This window comes from Gymnodraco acuticeps, unplaced genomic scaffold (genome assembly GCF_902827175.1).
Source record: "Gymnodraco acuticeps unplaced genomic scaffold, fGymAcu1.1, whole genome shotgun sequence".
NCBI lineage: Eukaryota > Metazoa > Chordata > Actinopteri > Perciformes > Bathydraconidae > Gymnodraco > Gymnodraco acuticeps.
Window position 1 is genome coordinate 1,442,833 of NW_022990743.1, and position 14,357 is coordinate 1,457,189.

A 14,357-nucleotide genomic window follows, 5' to 3' on the forward strand; every position below is an offset into this window, starting at 1 on the left:
ACAACCCTAAAAAGAAGAAGTAAGCTAACGGCTCTTATTTCTTGATTTTACAGGGGCGGTTACAGGCAGTGAGGTTATGGCAGTGGCGAGCCGTGACTTTTATACCTAGGCCCTCTGACCCCCCCCCCCCCCTTCCCTCGAAAAAAAAGAAGAGATATTACGTCACAGCGTAGACTTCAGCGGAATATCAAAACAGCAGCCCGGGGTGCAAAACGCATCAATGACAGCGACCCTCTACCACACAAAACAACATGATTTATATAAACACCTATCATGACAGGGCACCCACAGCCAAGTAACAATTACAAATGAATTAAGTCGGCACGGCGGCCCGCATTGAAAATGACTTAGGCCTACCTTTTGTCCTTTTGGATGAAGCACTTGCGGGTCATTCAACTGATCCTTTGCCACTCCAGTTTATCATTGTAACTCAATCTTGAAAATGACTCGGTTAATAATTTCACAACGATGTCATCACTATCACTGAAGTGAGCCATCATGAACGAACTTATGCTAATTATAAATCTATCGATCATAAATCTATCGATTCGATTTATGATTAGAAAATAATAAAAGTAGGGTAGACATGTGGATATTATCCGGCTGAACAAAACGTGCATTTATCTAACAGTTTCGTTTTCCACAGACCTTATTTCGAGCTATTTTCCAAAATCCTATGGAGAAATCCCGTTGCTTTCTGTCGAGGGAATCCGAGTGAAGCTTACTTCCGGGTTTTAGGACGCGTCACTGCACCACTTGCATAGACCTCACAGCGGGCGGAACTTGTCATAAAGTCCGCGAAAATAAAGCCCGCCCATTTAGAGGGAAGATATGATTGGTCAATTGTACTGTCATTTGACATTACTCTCTCGTTGAGTTACTATAGCTGGCCCTCTGTGAATGTAGAGAGGGACCAACAAGCTCTCCCTTCTTCACAGTAACTCGCAGAGACGGCATTTAACCCTTCACATTCCAACAGAAACTGAACAGGCAGATTCGAAGGATTTATTTCTTTGGAAATATTATTTTAAATACAATTAAATCAAGTTATTTTGGTAAAACTAATGAAAAATGTAACAACAAAAAAATATTTCAAATAATATTTACATTTTTTTTTTTTTTTAATGTTTTCAAATATTATTTTTTTGAATATCTTAGGCCTAGAGGGCCCTGGCGGCTCGCCACTGGGTTATGGCAATTGTTACGTTTTATTTAGGAATTATTGTCACTGATATAAAAAGATGCCAGCTAAGAATATTTAAGGTTTGAATAAATATATTTTATACCATCAAACTTTTACATTCACAGTCCTTTTGAGAAGGGCCCTACAATAGCTCTAGCACAAACCAAAAAAAAAAAAATCTACAACTTTCACATTTTGCTGGGAGTTTTAGATGCTGCTATACTTGAGTTGCTGATTAAGCACAATGAAATAAAGACCAGATAATGTGTTGGTCTTAAATCTAATCCCAACTCAGGTAGCTATTATTTTTGTTTATGCGAGTGGGATACAACAGAGTGTGAGAAAAAAATATCAACACCTGATCCAACGTGTATTTTTTCTAAGGATTTGTACCCAAACAAACTGTTGTTATGCAATGTGCTAACTTATGGAATAAATGTATTAGGTTTAAAAAGAGACAGAAGCTGTGGTCCCAAAGCAGAACATTGGCTGTATAAACTGGCCAACTGATGTTAAATTAAGATGGAGCTGGCTAGTATAGGACAGAGAACAGTGGCAGTTCTACGGGGTGGCAGCTGCCACCCCAGTTGGTAGCTTTGTTTTGAAAGAAAAGTTGTGGCTCATCGGACATTTATGAGAGAAAATCTCTAATGTCCGAGTGCAAGTGAATGCAGCACAAGACACGAGCCTTGTAACCCCTCCCCCGGCCCTGGCGCGAGCCTGGAAATATGATTAGCGGCGATTTCATTTGAACAGGTGGACAGCGCAAAACGAGAAGCATTTCGGATCCAAGTAGACGGAAGGAATGAGGTATTTGCAGTCTACAATGACAGAGAAGAGTCTGTCAAGTTTGGCTGTAAGGCAAGGCAAGTTTATTCATATAGCACTTTTCTGTACGCGACAATTCAAAGTGCTTTACAAAACAAATTAAAATACTTTTTAGGAATAGGCTACATACAGTAAAAACACATATATAATGGCATTTTACAACAGGCATTACAAAGCAAAGATAATAAAATAATAAAAATAAACACCACAGGTATACAATACATGTTTAAAAGGCATACTGTAGTGCTTTCTGATGGATTTTTTTGTCACAATACAATTTTGAATACACTATTGCAGTAGTCGAGTGAAAGATAAAAGCATGGACAAGCTTTTCTAAGTCCTGTTGTGACATTAGTTTTTTAATCCTCGATATGTTCTTCAGGCTGTACTCAGCATTGAATCAAAACGCACCATAGCTTTAAATCTTAATAAGTTTGTGAGGCGTTTTGCTGAACAAGATGGTAATCGCCACATTCAGCTGTTATAGACATGCCAACTTGATGCTCTGCTCGATGCGAATAATAAACTGTTAAGACGATGACCTTACGTGTGTAAATATATTTTTTCTTTGTGGGGGTTTTGTGTGCCCCCAAAAAACAGTTTGAAGTCCTGAGGAAGTCAAATAAGACGGTGTGTAAAACTACACTGCAGCCAAAAACAAGTAACCACTTTGACTTAACTAGGCCAGTAGGTAAAGACTTTCCACGGATAATAACTGCAGCGATGTACATGTTTTAGCTGAATACACGTTTTTTAACCCTAACTGATGCAGTTAGTCACTTCTTTAATGTTTGTTCTTTCTGATGTAAAGTCAAGGTTGTAACTGTTCGCAATGAAGTTGTGGGGCGATGAACTGTTCTTTTGAATTTTTTGATATATGATAGTAAGTAATTACTTGTCTTTCAAATTTGAAGGAGGGTGAGCAAGCATCTTGAGGAACATTCATCATTAACTCCAACAAATATAGTTTATTTAATAATAACACTGAATATGTGAATCATAACAGTGATTTACAGCTGATAGGAATAATATGATTGTTAATAGTATCATATTAGTTTAGACAAACATCGACGAGACAGTTAATTAATGTACTGTAGATTGATACTCCTGCTGGTCTAAGAGTGAGACAAACTCATTCAGTTATTGTTCAGTTAAAATTCATTAAATTATGTCTACCACCTTATATATTATGTAAGGCTTTACTGATGTGCCACAATAATGTAACTTATGTTATTGAGTTAAAATACATATTGTGGCTTTCCAAGTTAACATTAATTGATATGACTGCGATTACATCAGCATATACTTCTGCCAGGGGATGCCACCCCTGAAATTCTCCTGCCACCCTCTTGCCACCTCATGAATATTTGTCTAGATCCGCCCCTGATGGAGAAAGGCATTTGAAAAGGTCCTTGTGTGTGCATATTGGTCTTTGTTAACACCTGGCATTAACGTGCCTCTTGGGTGATTGAATTATACAGTAAATGGTCAGCATAAATAGTATGGGTCCAGCAAAAAGGAACCGACCACTTGGACAATGTTGGAAGATGATCTGGGCCACATTCTTTTAGAAGTATGTATCTGAGATCCTCCTGGACCAAATAAAAGAACTGCCTAATCAAAAGTCCTCGGCATAAGCAGGTGATCGTACTAAATCACGTGCCAATGGAGTTATAAAGTGCAACATGTCTGATTTTCACTTTTTTTGGTTGGTTCCCACATCATGTTAGAATTTTTCTGCATCCCAGGGACGCGGGAAGGGGGGGTGCTGAGGGGGCTGCAGCACCCCCATCTGTTGGAGGAGAGTTGTAACTGCAATGCCAAAAAGTTCACTAAACAAATCAATACAAAAGTTTTATTTTGTTTTACTATTTTTGAGTTAGCATTTTAGTGTAAGCAGTCTATAAAAAGCTTCACTATATAAGATAAAGTGATAATGCGGTGTGCTTCTTCTGTTGCTCTGCTATAGAAAAGAAGCTCGTCAGTGCAGCCAAGATCAGGGATGGGAGTTTTGTGAAAGCAGGGTTTAACAACTGGCGAAAGGCAGGGGAAACATTTAGAGAGCATGAGAAGTCCCATCAACACACAGGCCGTCAAGAAACTGGCAGCATTAAAACGAACACAGATATATTAAATAAACACTTTGTCATACAATCACTTTGTCATACATACTTTGTCATACAATCTAAATGTAATGTTTTTAGCGTTACCAATACCTGGTGATTTCAAAGAAAGCTCTCTGGAAAATGTTGACTTACTGTTCGACATGCTACCTTACAGTACACAGTTGATCCCGAGTCCTGTCAGTTAAAGTGTTTCATAGTTAGCTTAGCTAAGCATCAACCTAGCACTGAAATATATGGATGTTATGTGACAGTATTGCTGAGAAAAAGTCAGCTGAAATGGTGGCATGCCACTGCTTTACGTGTCGACAGCATGTTTGAATGTATTTTCAGCAGTAAATGTGGCTGTTTGGCCACTGACATTGCCATAACAACACCTGAATTTAAATGTGCAACCTCTTTTTGTGAAAGCTTTTTGCATGAAATTAGAATTATTCTGAATGATATTCCTATTGACAGCCAGTTTCTATGTGTACATTATGAGATGGACAGCCAGAGAGAATAAATGAAAAGCAGTTGTGTACTAAAATACTATATGACAAAACAAGAATACAGTTTAAAAGGGTAGTGATTTGTAAAATATAAGAAAAATAAAATCTGCTTACATATCATATGTTTCATATGGGTGTTGAGAGATATATCCATAGATCTCTTAATTTTGCTCTCAAAGTGCACCAGATTGATGCTTTTAACTTCAATATTTAAAAAAAAAAATCTTCCCCCTCCCACCGCACCCGCACCTCCAACTCTGACTGACTTCCCGCGTCCCTGCTGCAACCTCTACATTTTTTAAAAGGCCCATATAGATATATTACAAGTGCATCAACCTTGTTGGGAACTTTAGTTGGCCTGGAATACGGGAAGGAAAAAACCCAGTCTGTATTTGTAGTCTTCTTTCTGGCAGACTAGGCGATGGAAAAGCACTGCTGCCTCCCACCGGATAAAAACAACCCCATATTTGGTCTATGCAAATGAAAACGATCTTGATGTGTATTTGAATATAGAGCAGAGAAAGGGGATCTGATCACAAGTGGTCACTCGAGATGCACGAGGAGACACATTCTAATGCCATGTGTAAACTGACCTACTTGGAGCTGTCCACTCCTGATCGGATCACCCAATGCAAGAGTGAAAAAGGCCATAACATGGCTTTGTCCCAGATGGTGTCTAGATCGAGTTGAGACCCATTGCAGTTCACAACTGGCACAATTGATTTCATCATTAAAAACCTTTATATTTTGCTATGACTGCCAGTGACAGCATTAGGTACTTCATTTGAAATAATACACAATGTGTTTGCTATACTATTTATTTACCCACTGACATGTTTTATTGCTCTCAGGGACTGATTTTCATTCACACAAGCAGCTCCAAATGCAGCTCCAGTAATCTGATTTCAACTCATTCCTATTTTATGTGTTTTGTAGAGCTCAGCCAAAGTTAATAACTACTACAGTTTGAAGAAGTACTTTTCTCTCTTTGATTAAGGTCTGATTTATGGTACTCTTAGCTTTCCATGACATTTCTCATATGCTATTCAAGATAGATAAAAGTGTACTTTTCTGAGCATGGACAATAACCCTTGAAATAAATAATAAAACTGCTTTATAGGCAGATTATATGTCTTAATACCATACCAGACCCAACAGTGCATCTTGTGCAAACTTTATCAACTCTCCTGCAAAAGAAAACTGCGCATTTAGCACCACGTTAAGGCATAACCACTTCATGATTGGTTGTCATCATTGACATGTTTGTACATTCAATTTGCTCAATCTTCTCTTATATTCAAATCACAATCATGTGAGTCTATGCTATCAGAAAATAATATAGCATAGAGCCGCTCCTGATACTGATTTTCTTTCCCCAGCCAATATTCAGGCCTCGGTTTTTCAAAGTGGCACACGTAATCTCCACCTATGCAGAGTTTAGTAAACATGTCTGTCTGCAGTGACTGAATCCACTCGGCTATTATAGGACAAAAAGCCCACCGGATCCCCCCCAAAAACAGGCCGCTCAAAGCTCTCTTTATGAGTGGGCTGTGAGGTGAGAGTAATAGGCCTAAAGACAGTGTAGACCGTGGCTTCTCAACCTGCTACCATTGGGGCCACATACCAAAGGATCCCATTGGGCAGGGACTGAATAAATTCCCCTTCCACGGCTGATTAATTGCAACCAATGGATGGGTTGTCAGGAGGAGGAGAAGGAGAGAAAGCCGAGCCCTGTCAGATGAAGGGTGGGATAGATGGCCGCCCAGAAGCTAGGGGTCACCTACAGGTTACATCATTCCTTACATTCAGAAAGTCGCTCAGCAAATCAGGCGTCATTTGTCACACTAAAACATGTTTAACTATGCGCTTCTGTGTGTACACACTGGTCTGCGTTTCCATCCAAGTTTTGGTGGTGAGCATTCTTTGGAATTTACGCAAGGTGCAAATGAGCAAATAAGAGGGGAGTATTTTCGGTTGCAAATTAGGGTCAGCAGCAGACCTGGGAGAAACAACCGTCTTGTCCATAATACATGTATTTTTATGATGTTTCTATGCCTCTTGTCTCCAGACAATGCTTTTCAGAGTATTCCAGATAAAAACAATTTAGGGTCTGTGCAGGGTGTGTCGTTGCCCAGTGGACATAAAGTGTCAAGAAGACAGTACGTTAAAACTACCTCATCTGAGGCATTCTGACCCAATGATCTTATTTCAAACATCTGGGATACGTTTTGAAGTTTGTACCCAAGGCGAAAAACCAGATAACCATATGTTTTGCATCTGAAGCCCTGTGCATTTACCATTGCATATTTTGTGATGACAAGTGAACAGCTGTACAAACAGACATGCATGCATATTAGTCCCATGACCAATATCGGTTAGAGATTTATTCACCCATGCAACTTTCTGGGGATTGGAGGGATCCAAACTCATTCCATAGTGCAAGCAACTTGGCATTTACCCCCTTCCCAAGACTCTGCATTATCATTAGGGCTGCAACAAACGACTAATTTGATAATCGATTAATCTATCGATTAATGAAACGATTAATCGACTATTCGGACTATTATGCCTTGCACAATTTCTCAAACGCTCTTATTTAGCCATCATTTAGCTTGAGGTTGTTTTAGGCATGTGGAAACTAACAATGAAGACAATAAAGATGAATACTTGATTCAAAAATACATATATTATTAAATTAACTAAACAAATTGTGAACAAAATTAACATAGCTTTATATTTAAATTAAATAAATAATATTTAAATTAAATAAATAATATTTCAAAAGAAAACAAATGAAACAACAATGTTTTAACAAATCGTATAATGTGATAACATAATTGTAAACAGAATAGCTGAAACTTTAACAAAATAAATAACTGTTACCTCTGATCATTAACCCATGTTTGTATAATGTAGTTAACTCCGTGTGTTGCTGCTAGCCAGGATTTCCTAAATACCGAGGTCCAAACATGCTAGGGGGGTTCGGGAGGTACCCCCCGAGATTTTTGGGAGTTTCATGATCTAGTTAGGGGCTCTTTAAGTCCAGTGGGGGGTCACACATTGGATAATATATTGATTTCAAACCATGTCAGTGGGCTGACAATGTCAGCATCAATTATTTTTGAAAGTGTAATACATCATAAGAATCAGTTGATTGTTACTATTAATGATCTGGACATGCAGAAGAGGCTAAAATGATCACAAAACATTGTCAACATTCATTTTCCATGTACCTGCAGTTCCTCCCTGACTTCTCTTTTTCTCTCTCTCTCTCTCTCTCTCTCTCTCTCTCTCTCTCTCTCTCTCTCTCTCTCTCTCTCTCTCTCCTCTCTCTCTCTCTCTCTCTCTCTCTGCCTGTCCTGTCCTGTCTCTTCCTTACCAAAGCTGAGCTTCGACTGACGTAGTCTTTTCATTATATCTGAGTCAGTGTAAAAAGAAAACAATACAATGTTATATCTTCAATGTTTTATTCAAATTGAAATGAAAGAAAAGCATTACAACGTTTGTTAAAATGTAATCCTTCTGACATTGGATGAATGTAATTAACTTTAGCTCTCTAGCTAGTTTATTCACGCAATTTAACCCAAAGTATAGCCTATAGCTGCAATATAAGTTAGTGTGCATGTTGTCGGACGTCCACTGACTAACGTAGAGCGTTTCACACAGGATCTGCTGGTCATATGATGTCCTGATGAACAGAAACACAAGCAGCCCGCTGGACTCAGATCTCTAGATACCTCATCACTCCTCCGCTGCTCCGGTACAAGTCCGGGCTGCGGTGGTTTGTTGATACTTGATACATGTCGTCTTCTTCTGTTTGCTTTAATCAAGGCTACGTAGTTATGCAGCGCCCCCATCGTCAGTAAATGGAAGTACTACAAAGAACCCCGTTTAGTGCAATTATTTCACAAGTTTTGTAAACACAGCTCGAAAAATATTACCGAGGTCCGGACCTCGGTACCGAGGTCCGGACCTCGGTGACCTCAATGGTAGATACGGCCATGGCTGCTTGCATACATAATACCTGACGTGGAAAAGTTACTCGTGGATGGGGCTACAGAGCTACTAGAAAGACAGTCGAAACCGGTGCATTTCTCCGTCTGAATGTGGTGTACTTTTGCTAAATGTTTAGACAAATTGCTCGTGTTACCGCCCCATGCTAAACTCTTATTGCACCATTGGCAACGAGCATTGTCCACCTAGAGACGGGTAACATTTAACCACACCTTGGAGCGCTTCTCTCCGCCATCCCCGCCGTGTGTTGCTGCATGTAGCAGCCGCGTGTGTGTAAACTGCCCCGCCCCCTCGCACACAGACGGGGGAGAGAGATCTCGGCTAGATTGGAAAGATCAAAAATACACCATAGACGCATTTTTTTGTCTTTTTGCATTTTAGAAACGAGTTGGCGACACTAAGACTGCGATATAATGTTTTTGTAGCAATAATACATATGACATATTTTTTAAATGTCTCCAGTACCGATAAAAACACCGATAACGTTGGAGCTTAACGACGCGTAAAACACACGTAATGACGTCACCAACTAATCGACGACTGAATTAGTTGGCAACTAATTTGGTCATCGATTTTAATCGATTAAGTCGATTAGTTGTTGCACCCCTAATTATCATTTACCAACTTTATGTCCAACATTCAGGTGTCATGTTGAATTTGACTTGGTAGTTTTATCCAGTGTACATAAAAACGTTATTTGTTGTGCTACCGTTGTAAAACAGGATCTGCAAGTCACTTGGTTAGACAGTTTGGGCGCCAGTATGTAATTCAATAAAACCAGCCTCTTTTAGAAAACATAAATAACATTTAAGAAAATAGAAGGAATAAAGGTCCATCTCCATTCTCTTGTTTGTGCTATGTGATTACAATCATTAACTGAAACTGCACACATTAGCTACTACAATCACCACACAACTTATCCTTGTAAACTCAGATGTGTTATTAAGCTCCTTACCTTGACTTTTTCCATGGTGAGGAACTTGATGCAAGCACAGCATCAGCCCGTCTAATAATCTCAATGATGACTGAGACCAACATCTCTATGATACTTATAGCACAAACCCTACCAGGCTGTAATCCTCAAATATCTTCTCTTAGGGGGAGGAGGAAGTGGGCTAGTTTGGTTGGTGTCTTTGTAAAAAAGAAAGGAGGGGGGAGGCCAAAAGGGGTCCGAGAAGGGCCAAGAAGGCAGGTTGTTTCTAGGGCAAAGGGGAAGGTGTGGGCATCTGATATCAGAAATATATCTTGCACTAAAAAAGATCTTTATGCGACTTACTACATGTGTATTCGCTTGTGGACATGTTTATATGTTCATCATGAGTGATAGATTATCCTACTTAGGTGTGATTTCAGGAAAGATAATCACAGATTCCCTAATTGTCATTGGATTTTCAGTAATCTCTTTGCATCTCAGCTCCATACATGGGACATGTAAGTAGCATGGATCTATTATCTATTATAACATTTTTGGTAACCACTCAAATTCTACACAATCTGTTTTGACAGTCTTTTTTTGCTATTCATTTTCTGCGAGCGTAGGATGACAGCACCCTGTCAAAGCATCGTTTAGACAATCTCCCAATCCATTTCAGAAATAGGTTGTTCTCTAATGTGACAATGGGATAACGTGAGAGCAATTGAACAAGAGAGATGCGAAGAGACGTACTGAAATAGATACGGACACTGAGAACTGAGAGAGAGATAAAGTGCAAAAGGAAAGGAGTTGGAGAGCGAGGCACAGGAGGCAATGATGGCTGATGAGTGCAGATGGACATGCAGGTTTTAGCTGGAGCCACTGCAGCCATGTGCACCTCCACCCCCTCTCGCTTGTTCACTCATTTGCTTAACAAGTTCATTTGTGCGTAGGCCTTCATCGGGTATCAAGTGATGCGCGAGACTGGCCTGCGGAACTGTTGGCTCTCGCAAGCTGTTCACCTGCATCCCTCTCACCCCCACACACCCACCCTCCCACTCACAAACATGTAGAGACACTCACACACAACCAATCGCAACAGCATAGACTATTCACTGGCATACATTAGGGCCAATAGTGTGAGTAAATGGTGCGTGAATACTTGGTTCAAGCTGCAACATTTCCACGACATCAGCTATGGAGCTTAGATTGAAACTGTTTTGTTTATTGTTCTGTTGGTTGTAGAGCGGACATGATTTGAAACTAGACGGTAACCGTAATATATTTGGGTTTCTGATTTTCTGTCAGAACATTCCGCATTTCTTGTGTCGCTATGGATGATAGCTTGAGTATTTAGAAATTGTAAGTTAGTGCATGATGCTTTCTTGTCATTTTAGTGGCGATTCCTTCTCACCAATTGGTTGTCTAACTCCATCTTCTTGAATTAGCTAAACCTGCTTGGAAACTCAGACCAGGTGGTACAACATTTTTTAACCAAGTACTATCCACAACTTTTGCTTACAGGTTATGTAGAAACATGCTCTACCACGCAGGGAAACGTGCCAATAAATTGCAATACAAAGACTTCAAAACAGACTTCTCTACAGAGTCCAGGAGGTTTGATGGAGAAAAAAAAGTCTTTATTTAATGTCTTTCCCCCGTTGCATGGGCAGCAAAAGACGTTGGCACAACACATTCAGTCAGTTGTCTGTCAGAAGACATTTATAAATTAAACCAGAACGGAAGTTTTTATGATCAACTTTTTATTATAAACAATATCTTATCATATTTAATATGTTGACAGGATCTCCAAGGTAACACAATGTTAACAGCCAAAACCCCAAGTTATCTACATATGTGAAATCCAAGCAACTGTTAGTGAGTGTAAAGGGTACTTACAAGGCAATGCTAATGAAGGCATATATTAATTCGAGGTCATTCATTAACAAATCCTGTTATTCCTTTTACTTTATATCGTTTCCCCTCTTTTTTCTTCCGCCCAAATACATACAACTGTCTACATTGTCCATCCTTGTTATTCCCCTTTGTTTTAGACCTCTTCACTTGAGGCTGTATTAACAAGCATCATCTGTGTAGAGTTGCCCTCAATCCTTGCACTGCAAGTGTGCAAGGCAAGCACACATGCAGCCTAAACAAGTATTACCCCCCCCCCTCCCTCCCTCCCTCCCAATATCCCCTGCTAACAGTGAGAATGCTGCTTCAACAAGCCTCATCATCAGCTCTTTCTCCTCTGGTTCTTGCCTCCGCAGCTGGGGAATAAGCCTCATCAGCCTTTTCTCTTCACCTTTTTTTTAGAGTATTGTTCACACTAAAAATTATCTTCCAAAAACCTCACTATTGTACTGCAAATGTGTACAGGTTGGAATAGTAAATCACGTTTGAGTACTGAGGTGTGTGCTCTGTTGTGATAACGCGGATCATTCATAAAATGGTCCATGTTTTTGGACATCCCACATATAGTATGGGGTATAGGGGTGCAACAACTAATCGACTTAATCGATTACCAAATTAGTTGGCAACTAATTCAGTCGTCGATTTGTTGGTGACGTCATCACGTGTGTTTTACGCGCCGTTAAGCTCCAACGTTATTGGTCTTTTTATCGGTACTGGAGACATTTAAAAAATATATGTCATGTATTATTGCTACATAAGCATTATATCGCCAACTCGTTTCTAATATGCAAAAAGACAAACAAATGCGTCTGATATATTTTCGATCTTTCCAATCCAGAAGAGAGATCTCTCTCCCCGTCTGTGTGCGAGGGGGCGGGGCGGTTTACACACACGCGGCTGCTACATGCAGCCACACACTGCGGAGATGGCGGAGAGAACGCGCTCCGAGGTGTGGTTAAACTTTACCCGTGTCGATGTGGACAATGCTCGTTACCAAAAGTGCAATAAGAGTTTAGCATGTAAGGGCGGTAAAACGAGCAATTTGTCTAAACATTTATCAAAAGTGCTCCACATCCAGACGGAGGAATGCACCGGGTTCGACGGTCTTTCTAGTAGCTCTGTAGCCCCATCCACGAGTAACGTTTCCACGTCAGGTGTTATGTATGCTAGCAGCAACACACGCAGTTAACTACATGATACAAACACGGGTTAATGATTAGAGGTAACTGAGTTATTTAGTTTGTTACAGTTTCAGCTACTCTGTTTGCAGTTCTATCATCAGATTATTTAATATGATTTGTTAAAACACTGTTGTTTCTTTTGACGTGAAAATTTTTTTATTTACTTTAAATAAAAAGCAATGTTAATTTTGTTCAAAATGTGTTTAGTTAATTTAATAATATATGCATTTTTGAATCAAGTATTCATCTTTATTGTTAGTTTCCACATGCCTAAAACAACCTCAAGCTACATCTAAAAGTTGATGGCATTGTGCAAGGCATAATAGTCCGAATAGTCAATTAATCGTTTCATTAATCGATAGATTAATCGATTATCAAATTAGTCGTTTGTTGCAGCCCTAATGGGGTATGGTTTTTAATGTACCCAAGGTCTACATTAAACCTTAATAATACAATCCAGTTACATGTCTTCAATGTTAAAATGTGAAAGTTTGAAGTAGACTAGTAACTAGGGATCGACCGATATGGCTTTTTCAAGGCCGATACCGATTATTAGTAATCAAGGAGACCGATAACCGATATTTGGAACCGATATACATTTTCAGTAAAATCAGAAAATCTTAGTGTCAAAATGTAGAATAACACAAACTCCAACACAACTCAACACAACTTCTTTGAAATGCATTTAAGCATATATTATGTTTAATGAACTTTTAAACATCTTACAACTGGTTTCCTCTCTGTGCCCTTTTCTTTAGTGCAGTCATCTGCAATGAGTTAGAGAGAGACAAGAAGTGAGGCTGCAGGCTGACATGCTTAACTAACAATAATGCTTAATTTATTATATCTGTCTATCTAGCATAAAATCCCAATAAGCTGCTAGCAACTGCAAAACACTAGTGCTAGCTAATGTTTTGCAAACTATTAAAAGTGAGGCTATTACAGTAGACCTAACGTTAGTCTAGCAGCCTCACTACTACAATATTTTTGCTAAACATTTGCTAGATACATGTTGGCTAGCTAATGAGCTTCACATATCAACCTGAAAAACTGCGAGGCTCCACTCGCAGCCCCTCCCCCCCCCCCCCCTCCGCACCACAGTTCCGCTGCGAGACGCTGCACGCACCCCCAACTCTGACTGACTTCCCGCGTCCCTGTGTAACTGGGAAACTGATAGAATTGGATCATAAGATCGTGGTGTTTTTGCAACTTCAGCATAGGGGATAGGGATGTTTATTGAACTTCGGTTTAACACATGTATGGCTCTGCCGCTCAGCGCTGCTGCTTGCTTCAGTCTGTGTCTGCGTTCTTTCGCACCTGCCTGTAATCTGAGAAGGTCCCGCCTCTCTGGCTGGCTCCCGCCCGGAAAATCTTCAGTAATAGCCTATCAGATAGCGCTGTGGGCGGGACATTGCTCGTGTAGTGGTGACTGCAACCAGATAAACGGCCGCATCAGAGCCAAAGTTTTATCGGCAATTTGATAAAAAAAAAGGCCGATACCGATAATCGGTCAAATGCGGAATATCGACCCCTACTAGTAACTAGATGTTGAAATCCGTGATTTAACAAGATTTCAAACATGTTTTTCCAACTGATCAATGTTTCCTAATATCTGAGCAAAAAGTCTCTCAATTCTTCTCTGACAAAGACTTCCAGGACAAATTACAAGAGCTAATCAGTAACAACAATTATTGTGAATGTCCTTTTTTC

The 14,357-nt window shown here is 39.8% G+C and overlaps 1 protein-coding gene across 5 annotated transcripts in view; it reads right to left on the bottom strand.

Moving 5' to 3' along the window:
• The window catches only part of slc6a9 (solute carrier family 6 member 9), a 100,830-nt gene that overhangs the window by 34,146 nt on the left and 52,327 nt on the right, over nucleotides 1-14,357 (bottom strand). The window contains exon 1 of one of the 5 annotated variants that reach the window (XM_034231972.1): nucleotides 9,595-9,747. The exons of the other annotated variants lie outside the window; for them this stretch is intronic. Within the exon in view, the coding sequence (XP_034087863.1) occupies nucleotides 9,595-9,609 (15 nt within the window). The 5' untranslated portion in view covers nucleotides 9,610-9,747. Of the gene's footprint in view, nucleotides 1-9,594; nucleotides 9,748-14,357 lie in introns of those variants that run through there. 5 annotated transcript variants of the gene reach the window in all.